This window comes from Castor canadensis, chromosome 5 (assembly GCF_047511655.1).
Source record: "Castor canadensis chromosome 5, mCasCan1.hap1v2, whole genome shotgun sequence".
Taxonomy (NCBI): domain Eukaryota; kingdom Metazoa; phylum Chordata; class Mammalia; order Rodentia; family Castoridae; genus Castor; species Castor canadensis.
This window is the reverse complement of record NC_133390.1, coordinates 177,482,378-177,497,869: the sequence shown is the minus strand read 5'-3', so window position 1 is coordinate 177,497,869 and position 15,492 is coordinate 177,482,378. Positions and strand designations below refer to the sequence as shown.

At 42.3% G+C, this 15,492-nt stretch overlaps 2 protein-coding genes across 10 annotated transcripts in view; one reads left to right on the top strand and one right to left on the bottom strand.

The window, feature by feature from the left end:
• Rab22a (RAB22A, member RAS oncogene family) overlaps positions 1-11,442 on the bottom strand; it is a 45,813-nt gene extending 34,371 nt beyond the window's left edge. The window contains exons 1-2 of the mRNA XM_020170054.2: positions 11,119-11,442; positions 10,167-10,246 (exon numbers count right to left, since the gene is read on the bottom strand). Coding sequence (XP_020025643.1) covers positions 10,167-10,246; positions 11,119-11,154 — 116 coding nt within the window. The 5' untranslated portion in view covers positions 11,155-11,442. The remainder of the gene's footprint in view (positions 1-10,166; positions 10,247-11,118) is intronic.
• LOC109690606 (putative serine/threonine-protein phosphatase 4 regulatory subunit 1-like) overlaps positions 10,775-15,492 on the top strand; it is an 86,833-nt gene continuing 82,115 nt past the window's right edge. For 5 of the 9 annotated variants that reach the window (XR_012448326.1, XR_002212812.2, XM_074075027.1 and 2 more), the window contains exons 1-2: positions 11,555-11,608; positions 11,736-11,780. Coding sequence is in view for 6 of the 9 variants with exons in the window: in XM_074075027.1 (XP_073931128.1) it covers positions 11,602-11,608; positions 11,736-11,780 (52 nt within the window). In the remaining 3 variants the exon portion in view is untranslated. Of the gene's footprint in view, positions 10,855-11,554; positions 11,609-11,735; positions 11,781-15,492 lie in introns of those variants that run through there. The other 4 variants (XM_020170059.2, XM_074075026.1, XM_020170060.2 and 1 more) reach the window with 2 other exon arrangements.

Below are 15,492 nucleotides of genomic sequence, written 5' to 3'. Positions count from 1 at the left end.
CCAATATAAGTTAAACAAACAAACAAACAAAAACCAAGGAGCAAAGGAGATAAAGGCAAAATCTAGTGAAGTAGAAATACAGAGAAACATTAATGCAACAACAACAAAAAAACTGATTCATTAACTGAAGACACTAGAGGATAGAAAGCCCTCCCATGTTTATAGATCAGCAGAATTAATATTGTGAAATTGGGTATATTGTGAAAATGTTTATATTACTGAATCTACAGATTCAATACAACTTCTATCAAAATACCATTCTTCAAGGAAGTAGGCGAAAAAAATCCTAAGATTTGTACGGAAGCACGAAAACCTAGATAGCCAAAGCAATCTTGAACAAAATGAGTAATGCTAGAGGTATCACAATACCTGATTTCAAAATATACTTCAGATCCATAGTAACAAAAACAACATGGTATAGAGATTAAAACAGATACACTGATGGAGTAGAACGGCGGACCCAGAAGTAACCAGTGATGCTGCAGCCATCTGATCGTTAATAAAGACAAGAAAACACATGCTGGAGAAAAGTCAGCCTCTTCCACAAATGGTGCTGGGAAAACTGAATATCAACATGTAGAAGACTGAAACTGATCCCTATCTCTCATCCTGTACAGTATCGATCAAAGACCGTAATGTAAAACTACTAAGAAGAAGACATAGCGAAAACACTTCAAGTTACAGACATAGACAATGACTTTTGTGAGTAGGATTCCATTAGCTAGGAAGTAACAGTAAGAAATGATGAACAGGATCACATAAAATTAAAAAGCTTCTGTACAGCAAAGGAAGTAACTTAACATCAACCGGGAGAATATCTTTGCCAACTATTCCTCTGACAGACGATTAATATCCAGAGTATATAAAGAACTCAAAAAAATTGAACACTGGAAGAAAAAATAATCCAATCAATAAAAGGGCAAATGAACTGAATGGTCAATTCTCAAAAAAAGTACAAATGGCTAATAATTATATGAAAAATGTTCAGTATCATTAAGGAAATGCAAATCAAAAGTACACTGAGATTACATCTCATCCCAGTCAAAATGGCTACCATCAAAAAAAAAAATAATAAAGGCTGGCAGGGATGTAGAAAAAAGGAATCATAACACAGGGAAGGAAACATAAATTTCAACCACTCTGAAAATTAGTAATAGAATCCAAAAACAGAACTACCATATAATCTAGCTATCCCACTCCTGGGTATATACTCGAAGGAATCAAAGTCAGCATACAACAGTGATACCTGCACACTACATGTATTGAGGCACTATTCACAATAGCCAAGTTATGGAATCAGCTTAAATGGCTATGAAGGGATGAACAGATAAAGTGAAAGTGATATACAAATATAATGATGTATTATTTGGCTAAAAAGAAGGACAAAATCATGTCACCTGCAGGAAAATGGGTAGAACTCGAGATCATGTAAACCAAAATAAGTCACACTCAGAAAGACAATTGTTGCATGTTTTTCTCTCATATAAAATCTAAGAAAAGAGACACATACATTACCGTTAGAGGGAACTATTAGGGAAGAGGAAGGAGATCAGAGGGAGGGGGACCAGGGAAGGGGAATTCAGGGGTGACCATGATCAAAATATGTCATATGCATGTATGAAATTGTCTCAATGAAACCCAGTATTCTGAATAATTAATATGCACTAATAAAAACTCTGCTTCTGTGACAAGAACAATAAAAGTGATACCTGGACAGACTGACAAAAAGACTTAAATTACTAATATAAATAATGGAGGGGGAGGCTCTTGCTACAGATCTTAAAAGATGTTAAAATGACAAAGGACATTATCGTGAACTTTATACCAATAAACTGAAAGATGCAATGGGAAAATTCCTCAAAAGACACAAACTACTCAAGATTACTCAAGAAGAAACAGATGCCCGAATAGGCCTACATTTATTGAAATAATCGAGGCTGCAGCTAAAAGTCTTTCTGATCAAAAAATCTCCTTGCTCATCTCCAGAAGAAATAATACCAACTGCACACAAACTCCTTCAGAAGAGCACACCTCCCAACTCATTTTATGAGTTATGTTTAGTCACAGATGGCATGCTTGTGCATCTACAAAAACCTCAAAGAATCTACAAAAAAAAAAGCTACCCAAGCTAACCGAATTTAGCAAAGCCACAGGACACAAGATCGTTAGGTACAAATCAATTTTATGTTTTTTTGTATTATTAATAAACAATTAAAATCGAAATAAAAAATACTATTTAGGGTTTTGGAACACCAAAACCATTAAATACTTTTGGCTAAATTCAATAAAGTATATGCAAGGCCTGTACCGTGACAACTAAAAAAGTCTGATAAAAAGACTTAAAAGAAAGCATCATGAAATATATCATGCTGATGGATCAGAAGATTCAACATCATTAGGATGTCAATTATCCCAAATTAGTCAAGAGTCTATGTGTTCCTAATCAAAATCTCAGTAGACTTTTGAGGAATTGGGCATTGTGACCCTGAAATGCAAAGGACTTAGAGGTGTTGAACAAGTTTGGAAAATAACGATACAGTTAGATGACTACTAGATTTCAAGACTTTGTTTTTCTTTTTCATAAATTTACAGCAATCAACACAGTATTGCAGTGGCATAAAGACAAAGAGATCAATGGAACAGAATTAGAATCCAGAAACAAATCCACACAAATCTCAATTTATTTTTGAGAAAAGTGCCAAGGAAATTTAATACAGTAATTGCTGAATTGAGCATTAACATATGTTGCTAGAGTAACCAGAATTGTCATATGGAAAAAAAAAGACCTTTGACCCTTACTCCACAAAGTAAACAAAAACTAGTAAAAACAGACTGCAGACCAAATTTAAAACATAAAGCTATAGCAATTCTGGAACAGAGGAGAAAATCTTTGTGATCATGAATATACAGGACAAAAAGCAGGAAGCATAAAATGAACTGACAATGTGAACTTGATCAAAATTAAATGCCTCTGTTCTTCAAAACAGACAGTTAAGAAAATGAAAAGAAAAGATTATGAGGAATAAAACTACCCAGTTGGAAACACACAAAGATTTGAACAGACACATACAAGCTCATGAAAATGTGAGCAACATCATTACTCACTAGGAAAATGCAAATGAAAACTAGTGAGACATCAGTACATACCTAATAGAATGCTAAAATTAAAGTCTCACAATATAAAGGACTGAAAAGGATGTAGAACAGCTGCAACTTTCACATACTGCAGGATGGGACATAAAATGGCACAACTATTTTGGAAAATTTGACAATTTCTTATAAAATTAAATACATACTCAGTTCATGACCCAGAAATTGCACTCTTACATATATACCCAAAAGAAATGTATGTCCACACAAAGATATGCCTATGAATATTCACAGCAGCTGTATTCATAATAGCAAAGAGACTGTAAACTACTCACATAAGCAACTTTTGGTATATCCCATGCCAAAAGTTCCCATGGAACATTACTTGGTAATAAAAAGACATGAACTTACTGTTCCATGCTGTAAACATTATTCAAAGTACATAAATGGTAGCTGCATTTATATGAAAATCTAAAAACAAAACAAGTATATATAGTGACAAAGTTTCTCAGTGGCTTCCTGCAGCCAGGGCAAAGGTGGAGTTGAGTAGGATTAAGCAAAAGGGAATCTATTAAAATGATAAAAATGTTCTACATCTTGATTTGTGGTAGTGATCTCATATAGAAATTCACAAAAGTTCACCAAAATGTTGACTTAAAACCAGAGCATTTTACTGTATGTAAACTATATTTCAGTAAATTAAAAGCACAGACCAAAGGACTATAATAATGGAAGACACCTAAACAGAGCCATGTAAACACACACGCTCAATTCAGGACATTGATGACACAGTGCAGAGCAGCAGCTTATGAATGGTCATTATAAAACAAGAAAAATGGGAGGAAGACTACTGAAAGTCTGCTGAATTTGAACTACAAAACAAGAAGTCCCACAACTTGATTTCTACCTTACATTTCATCCAGAGGTTATTTCCAGACCTAATCTTAAAAGCCAAACAATGTTCCTATATGGTAACAGGAAAATAGTTTCATGACATTGGTAAAAAGTTTTCTTAAACAAGACATATGAAGCACTAATCAGAAAGGAAAAAAACCTGATTAAATGCACATTAGGAATAAGAACTTTTGTTCATTAAAAGATCCTTTTATAGAGTGAAAAGGCTAGTCAGAGTGGGGAAAACATCAGCAATACCCAGAACAAATGAATGGCTAGTATATAAAAGACATACACAATGCCTACAATCAATAAAAATACTGACAACCCGATGCAAAAAAACAGCAAGATTCATATACAGCACTTTAAAGAAGTAAATATCTAAATGGCTGATACACATATGAATAAGTGAAGGACTAGATGTGGTGGGCATTCTTATAATCCCAGGTACTAAGTAGAAAACAGCAGGATCATAGTTCAAGGCCAGCCAGGGCAAAGTCAGTGCAAGACCCTATCTAAAAAATAAACTAAAAAGCAAAAGGAAAAGAAGAGGATGAGGCAGGGTTAGTAAAACTGAATCACATTGTATCTATGTATGAAGATCCTAAAATGAACCTACTAAACACTGTACAAAAAGAGGGCAGGGAGCATGGGGATAAGAAATAGTAACAGAGAAGGTGAATGTTATCAAACTACAACATATGCATGTATGGAAACAGCCCAATGAAACCACTTAGTAAATTAAAATATACTAGTAAAAATACATAAAACAGGGTTGTTGGAGCGGTTCAAGTGGTAGAGTACCTGCCTAGGAAGCGTGAGGTCCTGAATTTAAACCCCAGTACCACCGTGCTTACACACACACACACAAATATAAAAAAAAAAAAATAGATAAAATTAAAAAAAATTAGACGGGTGGGTAGGCAAAAAAAAAAAAAAAAAATTAAATGGACTGGGGTACATGGCCAAAAATTAAAAAACAGAAAAAAACAAAAAAACAGGTTCAGTAGCTTTGGTCATCAAGGAAATAGAAAGTAAAAGCCGAGAATGATATACTGTCACACACCCTCCAATGCCCTGCCCAAAAAGCTAAAAGACAGGAAAGATCACACAAATGTTGCAGAATATACAAAGCACCTGGAGCTCCCTACACTGACGGGGAGTAGAAACTAGTACAACACTTCAGAAGACATCTATGAGAACTGAAGACACACATTCCCTGTGCCCTAGCAATTTCACTGCCCGATGCCCCGATGCCCCGCCCCAGATTCTTATTAAGGGCATAAAAGATATGTACAGGAATGCTCATAGTAGGATATCATGCAAGAGCTCCAGATGAGAAACAAGGATCTAAATGAGGAACAAAATGTCCCATGAGACTCGATAAAGTCTTCACCCAATAGGATATTTATCATGGGATAAAGTTGAGTGGACTATTAGTGCATGACAAATCTCACAATATTTGAAAGAAGCAGATACCATACTATGTATGTGTATATATACTGTGTAATTCTATTTATATAAATTAAAAACTGCAGCATTATAACTGCTAAGAATTAACAAAACCTTACCATATGCCAAGTATCATTCTAAGTAATTTCTATGTGTTAGCTCAGTTTCACAACAACCCTTGAAATTACATGTCACAGAGTATTCCCAAATGTACAAATTTTTGTCACAATGATGTTAAATAACTTGTTCAAACGCATAGAGCAACTAAGTGCTAGATGTGGAAAATGAAGGCAGCCAGCCTGGCACGAGGGTCTGTACTCTAAACACTGAGCCAGGTTGCAGCCCAGTGACAGTACTTTAGTGGGAAGATGGAGGGAAGGCAAATGTTCAGGAGGCAGGAAGGAGATGGCTAAATTTCCACATGCTAAAGGAAAAAAAAAAATCAATAGATGATGTCTAAAATTGGTGGTAGGGAGAAGAGAGGTTCAAGACCTGCCAGTATATGCATGATGTGAAGAAATCAGGAGGAAAGAACAGAAAAAACTAGCTACATGCCATGGCAACAATGGTTGACTCTAGGAAATAGGTCAGAGCAGACTGGGGACATAAGCTGAAAGCCCTATAACACCATTTCTTGGCAATCGTGTTGCCTCTGTCTCCTAAACACTGGAACTGCAGGTGTGTGCCACCATGCTGGCCTATTTCAATTTGAAAAACAACACACACATTGGTTTGACAAAAATAATTTAAGACCTACCTATTTAAAAAAGAGCTCCAATGTGTCTGGCACTTTGCTAAGCATTTTAAATGTACTGTCTTACGGAGAATTCCCTAAGACAATATGGAGGTGGTGCTATCATGACCCCTACTTTGCTGGGTAGATACAAAATAGGGATTCAACCACCTTGGGCTAAATGGCCAGCAAGTGGCAGAGTTGCACTCCAAAGAGACTGCAGGGTCTGTGTCCTGCATTGACAAGGGAAGATGAAGGCCTCCATGTCAGGTAACAACTGGGGTGGATATTTTGGAGATGACCTGGACAGGAGCTCAGTCACTTGTTGCTGGCCTGGGGAGGGGATGGTGAGTTAGGCAGGGACTTGAGAAGGAAGTTCAAGTTGATGGCTTGAGTAAGTGAGGACTTGTTGGTCCTCTTCCCTACCACAGGGTTCATGGAAAAAGGAGCAGAGGACCAAGCCTCGCACAGGTTGTTCATAAACTAAGTCACAAACACATGTAGTCCCTAGATGTCTGTAGGTCATCTGTGGGCACAGATCCCAAGGTGAGTGCAATCTACAGGTTGAATTTGGTGCTACTGCCATGGGACTTGTTCACATGCAGACAGTGACTGTTAACTACTCTTTTACTCCAGCACACTAGGAAGCTTGGAGAGAGCCCTCACTGGTGACCACTGGTGATTGTAAAGGTGTCCTTGTCTTTCTCCATCTCCAGAGGGATAGGATCACAGCATGAGGCTAAAGTACTGCTAAAAGCCACAGGCATTTACCACACACTTCCTGAACACATCTGTGTCAAGTCACTGAATTCTCCCAACAACCCCACAATGTCTACATGACTGTCCTCTGAGCAGCTCAGTCAGTTGCATGGGAGTTCTCCCTGCCAGCACATGGCTGAGACCTAATCCAAGTCCAGGACAGGAAGGGCCCAGGATCTTCTCCACCATACAACACACTTAGGCCAACAGAAAAGAACGTGAATTTAGGAGAGAGAAGGGCTTTAGGAGCGGAGGAGTCACAGACACCTAGTTCTGCAGGAAACTAGATCTAAATCACAGGTTAGAGATTAAGGACCAGGACCCAAAGAGAAGGGCTGGAAAATCCAACTTTGTGTCACATGACCTGGGGGAAGATAAGCTGTAGGAGGGGAAAGGAACACGCAGCAAAGAGACAGGGAAGGACCCAGGATACAGCTTAAGGAAGACCAACACTTACCTTATCAACAGGAGAGGCCAAGAGATAAAAGGGAGGGAGCATGGCCACAGTTGGGGGCTGGGGGATGTTGGGGAGATTGGGACACACATGACTCGGGAGGACAAACGAATTTCACTCCATGAAGTCCAGGACATGTCTATGATGTCAGATCCTCCCCCATCTTAGCCCTGATCCTTGCTGACTCAGCAGTCCTCTTTACCACCCTCCAGTTCCTACTCATCCTCTGTCCACTCCAGTCTTCTTACCCCTCTTTCCTCCTACCTTCCAACCACATGGTCTCTCTGCCCCCCTGGTCTGTTCCAGGTCTCTTCTACTCACCTCCCCTCACTACCAACAACTGGTACACTTCTGCTCTTCAAATACTTGTTTCTTTAAACTTTTTTATGAAAGTACAATCCTCTCATTTTTCAATATTCAAATGTCAGTGCTTCTAAGTGCTTTGCATCTTCTTGCAAAATACAAGAAGGAATCATTCATTCCCAGAAAGAGGCCAGGCCCTACTTCATGCTCTCATAGCACTGCAGGTTTCTCTTCTGTAGCACAGAAAATGGCTGAATAGTCATTTACTGTACTCAGAATATGCTTTTCTCCTTACCTATAGGTAAGCTCCATGAGGGTAGGAACTTAAGTTTGTCTAAATCAGGGGTCAGCAAACTTGTTCTGAAAAGCTCCAGATAGTAAATATTTTTGGCCCTGTGGCCCATAGAATCTTAGTTACAACTACTCAACTCCATTATTATAGCCCGTAAATAGCAAAGATAATATGTAAACAAATGGGTATGATTTTCAATAAAGTTTTATATATAAGCATGTATGCTGACACGTGGTCTAATTTATTAGTACTTGACATAGTTGGCAGTCAGTGAGTAAAGCTTAAAAAAAAAAAAAAAGAAAAAATTGTTTGTTGGGTTTGGTTATGAGACGGTGACTAGTAACCAGGGAAGGTGGATTTTGCGGCATGGAAGGTAGAGCTGAGATGACAGTGGGCTTCTCTTCTAGGATTTTGAGCAGCAGTCAGGGAATGGTTCTCTCGTTGTTCAGCAGGGGAGGAGCTGGGGTGAAAGTTTGTAAGGTGGAGGAAGAGTGAGACGAAGAAGTAGGGTTCCAGAGCTCTGGGTGTGGGAGTACATGGGGTTGGTCAATGAGGGAGGCAGCCACCTTCTGAGTCCCAGGAAAAAATAACAAGGAACAGTAGAAGAAAGGAAGTGAAGAAAGCCTTGCACTCTTCTGTGAAATGGGAGCCAAGACACCATGGTGGAGAGCAGAGTAGAGGCGGCTCAGGACCACAAGCACATGGTACTCTGGGAGCCACTGACGACAGGGAAGAGGTAAAGCCCAGAATGGCACCACAGGCCACTAAGACCCAAAATGCTGCATTCTTCATTTTTTTCTCTCTTCATTCGAGACTGACCAGATGGCATCTGATTGTGGGTTCTGGGTTTTCAGCTTTGACTCAGTGTGAAATATATCACTCACAGAATCACCAGTACTATTTGCTGTCACTTCCTATCACTTCACTTTCCCATACAAGTAGTGACAGGTAGGCCCTGAGCAAGGTGAGGTCATGCTGTAAACATGTGAACACACCCAGTTCTTGCATGAAGGATCTTAAAAGGCATTTAATGGCAGAAATAGTCATGAATTTCATCCCCAGGTCCTGGAATGTGTAGGAAACCCACAGAGTTTAACAAAGCACATCTCGAAAATATTGAGTACATGAACTGACAATAGGACTTCACAATTTCTCAGGGGACAATCTTACAGCAGTTTTCTCACAGGCTGCAGAATAGTTCTCTATAAGGTGAAGAGAAATCTGTATAGCGCACAAAGCCTTATTTTATCCTAAGGATGTTTTTTTTTTTTTTAAATGGAGGAAACCATTTGATTGCGGGGGTGGGGGGAGGTTTCAGAATAAAGATAGAGCATAAAAGCTATTTAGTTCTACAAGCCTAATGTAGTATATAACATATAAAACTCAACTTCTTGCTGAATGCCAGTGGCTCCCAGTGGCTAGTTATAATCCTAGCTACTTGGGAGGCTAAGATAGGGAGGATTGAGGTTAGAAGGCAGCCTGGGCAAATAGTTCCTGAGACCCCATCCTAAAATAACCAGAGCAAAATGTACTGGAGGTTTGCCTCAAGTGGTAGAGGGCCTGGCTTTGCAAGCTCAAAGTCCAGTTCAAACCCATGTCACAGAAAAAGAAAAAAAAAAAAAAAAAAAAAGGACACATTTAAATACTCTGACAAGATTTTTGTATCGAGTAAAATCTATGGACACTCAACTTCAATCGGCCAATTTTCCTGAGATCTGGGAAAATTCCCTTACATTTCAACATTAACATATTAATTCATCATCACCACCAGTGTAAGAGCATGAGAAGGGTTTGGACTCCATTCTATTTTCAGGAAAGACTAAAACCATCTGAATATCTTTTGATGGACATGCCAGAAAAAACAGTACTAGGACCTGTTTTCATCTAGCTTCCTTTAAGGTGTAATTACAGCAATTTACAAATTGAAGCCTCTGTATCTATTCTAATACTAAGAAAGACTGTAATTTATCTTTTTATTTTGAAGTTTTCATTCCCCACAAGTCTAAAGTTAATTTTCTTAAAATACAACAAACCCCACAGTATTCTTTTAAGTCCTTCTGAAGATGACAAGAACCAGCAATTCAGAATTCACTAAAGCCAAGACGGCAGAGGCTAACCTGTGACACTTATTGCTTGGAAGGACTTTCAGTGAACCTTTACACATATGTTAGATAAACCTGATCTCTTACCCTATGGTTGGGTTGATGTTCGGATCAAAACTGTCTTCTACGAACCGCCAGACGATGCTTGATTTACCTACACCAGTATCCTGAAAGAGGAGATCGGTGACTGAGGACAAGTTTGCAGACACCAAAAACTACTTTGTGGCCTAAGTTTGGGATTTAAATCATCCTAGATGTGTAAATTTTATAAAGAGGTTTCCATAAAAAAACGGTGGAGTAATTAAGATTTCAAAAAAGTGTTAAAAGAAGGGTTTTATAGTTTTTAAGATTAAGAGACACTAGGACCCAAAGTTTCTACTTCATGTGACAAGTGACAAATTCACTTGTTTTTTTTAACACCTCTTTCTTAAACTGTGAAGTCCTTAATTAGTTGAGTGATCCCTAGGGTCAAAAACAACTAATGATTGTTATTTTTTCTAGTCTTTAAAACATAAGGTCAGGAAGGAGAGCATCAACTTTGGAAGGCTATGAAATGGCCAAACTGCTTAGACAGGAGGAAGCCCATACCCCAAACTCCTCCCGGGCTTCCTGATTTGAGACCCCGCCGCCCCGCCTTCCCCCTCCCCCTCCTGCACTTTTCCAAGCAACTCCAGAATTGTCGGGGGCGTCCCAAAAGTTCACAAACGTCCCACAGACGTCTGGAAAGGCTGCTCGAGGGACTCCAAGACCGTGACCAACTCCCACCTCGTCCTGGGTGAGTTGGGCGGTAACCCATGAGCCGGCCGGCAGCGATGGAGGGGCGGGGAGTGCCCGGCTCGGGGGATCCGGGGGTGCGCCCCCCCGCAACGCCTCACCCCCGCCTCGGGGCCGTCCCCTGGGTGCAGCAAGGTGACCGGACGGGACAGGACTGGACGGGGCGGGCCACCGCAGGCGGCGTCCCGGAAGGAGGTGCAGAGCCACCCCCGAGGTCCCCGCCCGCCCCTGCCGCGCCCTCCCGGCTCGGCCCGCTGCCACTCACCCCCAGCAGACACACTTTGAGCTCCCTCAGCGCCATGGCCGTCGGAGAGCCAGGGGCGCGGGCTCGCCGCCGCCCTAACTTGAGGAGGGAAAGGCCCGGCCCAGCACGAGCTTCATCCCCCGGCGCCTCCGCCGCCGTACGGCCGAGCCCCGGCCGCGGGGCGCCAAGAGGCGGCGCCCGCTTGTCTGCCGGTTCTTAGTCCGGCCCTCAGGCTGCCACCCACCACGCGGAACCGCCTTAGCAGCCGAGATGCTGCCGCGGCCTCCGGTACGCCGCCGCCGCCGCCGCCATCTTGGGACGCCGGCCGGGTCACCTGACCTCCCCGCCCACCTCGGCAGCCACCTTCTCCGCGGGGGCGGGGCGACCGGCGTGAAGCCGGCGGGCGGAGCCAGGAGGGGGCGTGGCTCTGCAAAGGCTCCGCCCACCGCCCCGCCCCACCAGTAGTTCCCTGCCCCTCGCTCCCGCCTCTAGACCCATCCCAAGATGGCGGGTGAGTGGGTCCAGGCTCTAGGGTCTCCAGGAGACTCCCCTCCCGCTCGCCGGGGCCCCCCGCGAGACCGGGAGCCCCCGCTCGCGCAGCCCCGTGTAACTCCTTGTGTGTGTCTTTTGGTTTTCAGAGATCCCCCTGTACTTTGTGGACTTGCAGGATGACTTAGACGACTGTGAGTAACAGTTGGGGCGCCCCGCCCCTCCCTGGGTCCCTCTCACAGGGTTGGGGTGCGCGAAGGCGGGGTAGGGAGGCCGTGCCGTCCACGTTGGAACTTGGGACGCGGGGTCCCCGGCTGCCCTCTTCCCCTTGCCGCGGACCCTGCTCGTGGGCGCAGGCGGCTGAGGAGGAGGCCCCCACGCGCCCCGGGGACAGGACTTAGGTTGTTGGAAACTTTGACTTCCTGTCACTTTCTTCTCAGGCGGTCCTGGGAGCAGCGGGAGGGGAAGTCCCGGCCAGGGTCACTCTGGGCTGGGTGAGGCGCAGCCTCCTGGGGGTAGGCAGGGGAACTCGCCTTCCTCCCGGGGAGTTTGGGCGATCGGAATGCGTGTGGCCAGCCTTGAGGTTGCCGGGACTGCTTGTGACCAGCTCCATATCCTACCCCACGGGGCCCATTGATGCCTTCATTTCTTGGGCGGGCAGCTTCTTTCCGTTTGCGTGGTCCCTTCCAGCCCTCTCTTTTTTTTTTTTTTTGAATTATTTTAAGGGCAGATAGCTGGAGGAAGATATCATCCCGGAAATGCAAGTTCCAATTTGTGGGGAAGAAAGCATTGCCTTTCTATTCAACACGCATTTCTTGAGCACTTTACTTGTTCCAGCCCAGGTCATGTGTTGGGTTCTGGGCTTACACAGATGAACTAGAAGCAGCCACCACCCTCAGGGACCTTGCAGAGCAGACCTGACACAGAAAATTACCAAACCCAAGGATCCTTGTAGGTGGGGAGGCCTGTATAATCCGCCAGAGTAACTAATGTGAAGTGGGGTTTCCTAGGTCACAGTCCCATGGGTACTTCCTCTGTCTTTCTTTCCCCGTTTGCAAGTTTCTTAATAACAACAGTTAGTGCTTACTGAGAACGTGCCATAGACTATGCAGTGTTAAATCCTTTGCACACTTCATCTCTTTCAGAAGAGGAAACTTTATTAAGGTTGCATGACGTTTAAGTCAATGGTTAAGAGCTAACCACACAGTGAGCCTTGTGATTCTGGACCAGTCACTGTACCACTCTAAGCTTCAGTGACCTCGTAGGCAAAGAGGTCATAGTAGTAGCTCACTTCAAAAAGTTTTTGTCAGAACTAAATAAACGTTATGACGCGAAGCCTTGTTCATAATAAACAGTAACTATTGGGTGCCATTATTGTTACAATAGGATTGTTGTCAATACTTACTGAACATTCTAAAGCCAGGTACAGCATAGATCCAGGTTCACTGAGCTGAATGTTTCAGCATCCCCAAGTCAAAGGAATGTGCCATTTCCATTGATAAACAATGTTGAGCCACTATCAAGTTTCCTGTCATTCATAGGTTTTCTCTTTGGCCTAGCTAGAAAAACTATTTCTAGGTGATTTGGGTATCTAACCAAGCTCAGTGGCTTAAACCAACAGCATTTTATTATTTCTTACAGTTCTGTGGGCTTACTGGGTGGTATTCCTGCTTCATCTGGTTTCAGCTGGGCCTCTGGGAAGGTGGAATGTGCATGGTAACTCCTCCGCTGGTGGTCTGGGTCCTGGCTGTCAGTGAGGAGATCAACTGGGGCTGCTGACCAGGGCCTCTGCCCCCCTCCAGGTCCCCTTCCACTTGGCTCCTCAGCTTTCTCACAGCATGGTGGCCATAGAGGAGTTGGACCTCATTCCTGGCAGCTAGCTCTAGTCATTCTTTTTGTACTTAGAGGTGCAAAAGGGAAGTAAGCAATTGTGTAGGGAGAGATATGATTGTACTTTGGCTCTATTTGAGGAAATAATTGGGTGTTTGAGACTTGTAATAAAAGGTTTAAATACTGTTTAGCAGATCACTGAAGACTTGTCTTAGTCAGGAAGAAAACCACCATTGCGGCTTCAGACATAACCATTCCTTGGGTAGGACAACTCTGGGAACCTCCTGGGGCTTCTTGTTTGGGCAGGGATGGGAGCTGTTGGGTGCTGTGCCTTAGATGTTGCAATATAATTGACTGAATAGTCCTAATAGGAGGGTTTCCCACTCCCCCCATTGATGCTGCTCTGGCTCTTACCTTACACCTCACCCTGGTGATACTTGGGAGGTGTTATCACACTATGATTGACATCAGGAGTTTTAAAGTCCTGTCACTCAGTTCCTGGCTTTCCCGTTCCAGTAGTTGTGTGAGCTTGGGTGGATCACTCACCCACTTTCTTCAATTTCTTTGTCTGGGAAATGGCTTAAGAATAGGAGCTGCATCACTAGACAGGCGTGAGTGCTAGATGAGACAGTGCACATAAAACTTTCAGCCCCAGGCCTGGCACAGTGAGCATTGCATTCAGTAATTTCATCTTACTCATCCTCATCGCTGAATTTTCATAGAAAATCTAATTCATTGTTTAGCAGCAGCTACTCCCTGAGGTAGGTTGGGTTATCCTAGCTCACACAGGATAAAACTGAGACTCAGAGAGGTTAAATAGCTTATCTAGTATGGTATAGTTGATAAATGATAGAACTGACAATCAAATTTCTTTCCTCTGTGTCTCTTCTGTGTATCTCACTATGCAGATTGACTTCAAATACTCTTAACCCAGTGGTTGGGGCACAGGTTTTAGTTTGGGTAAGACTGTGTCTTTGGGCAATTTTGTCTAAATGATGTAATGCTAAGATGCATTTAGCGTCAATAGTTTAGACTGCCAGTTCCTTTAGGCAGGGACTTGGGTCCTTTTTATAACCCAATATTCTGCATGATATAGGTGCTCAATAAATGTTACTCTAAACAGTAATGAATTCTGATGCTTGTCTGATTTACTTTGTGAGTCTTGATTAAGTTTGGCTAATTTCAAAAAGAAGCTACAACAAATGGGTGCCTTGTTTTTAAATCATTCAGAGTCTTCAGGCCAACGCAGCACAGAAAAGATTTAATTTTACAGAATTGGCTTTCTTAAGCAATCTAAATTTCTTCTCTTGAGAGCAGAAAATATGGAGGATAGCCTGGTATATTGGTTTCAGGTAGGATTTTGTTCAGAAGGTGGCACTTGTGACTGTCAGGGTTCCTTACAGTAGATAAAGGCTAAGGAGGCGTTTTTGTCAGTAAGATTTGCTTGGCCAATTAAAACAAAAAAAAATGAGAGAAGTCTATTGCAGGCATAACGAAGCCAACAAGACTTACAAACAAAATAAAATACATGGTCATATTTGGATCTTTAGTTGAACAAACTAACTATGAAAAGACATTGAGACAGTTGAGAATATTGAACTTGGACTATTAGATAATTGAGAATTACGACTTTTGTTGGATGTGATAATGGTGTCATGTTTTTTTCCTAAAGGAAAAGAAGTAACAGAAACAAGCATTTGTGAGTGAAATGAAATGTGAAGTCTACTTTCAAATGCTCCCCACAAACAATAAACAAAAAGTTGGGACAAGGGATAAATGGGAAAAAAATTGTAGAACATTACTACTCGTAGAAGCTGGGTGCTGGGAACCATTCTTTATTGCACATTTGAAAGTATGTAAGAAAAGGTTCTCAGCAGTGAGGTCAAAGTGTCATGTGTGATCAGACATTTGCAGGGGGAGTTGGAAGGCTGGATTCTCTGTAGAGTTATTGTATGATATGTTCAGCTTCAAAACACTGCCTTGTAGAATACATAAGTATTTGGGACCAGTATTTCTTCTCCAGTGCTTAGTTTTCAGGAGGTGGCTATGAAAGAAGTTGGAAGAGGGCATGCTTCT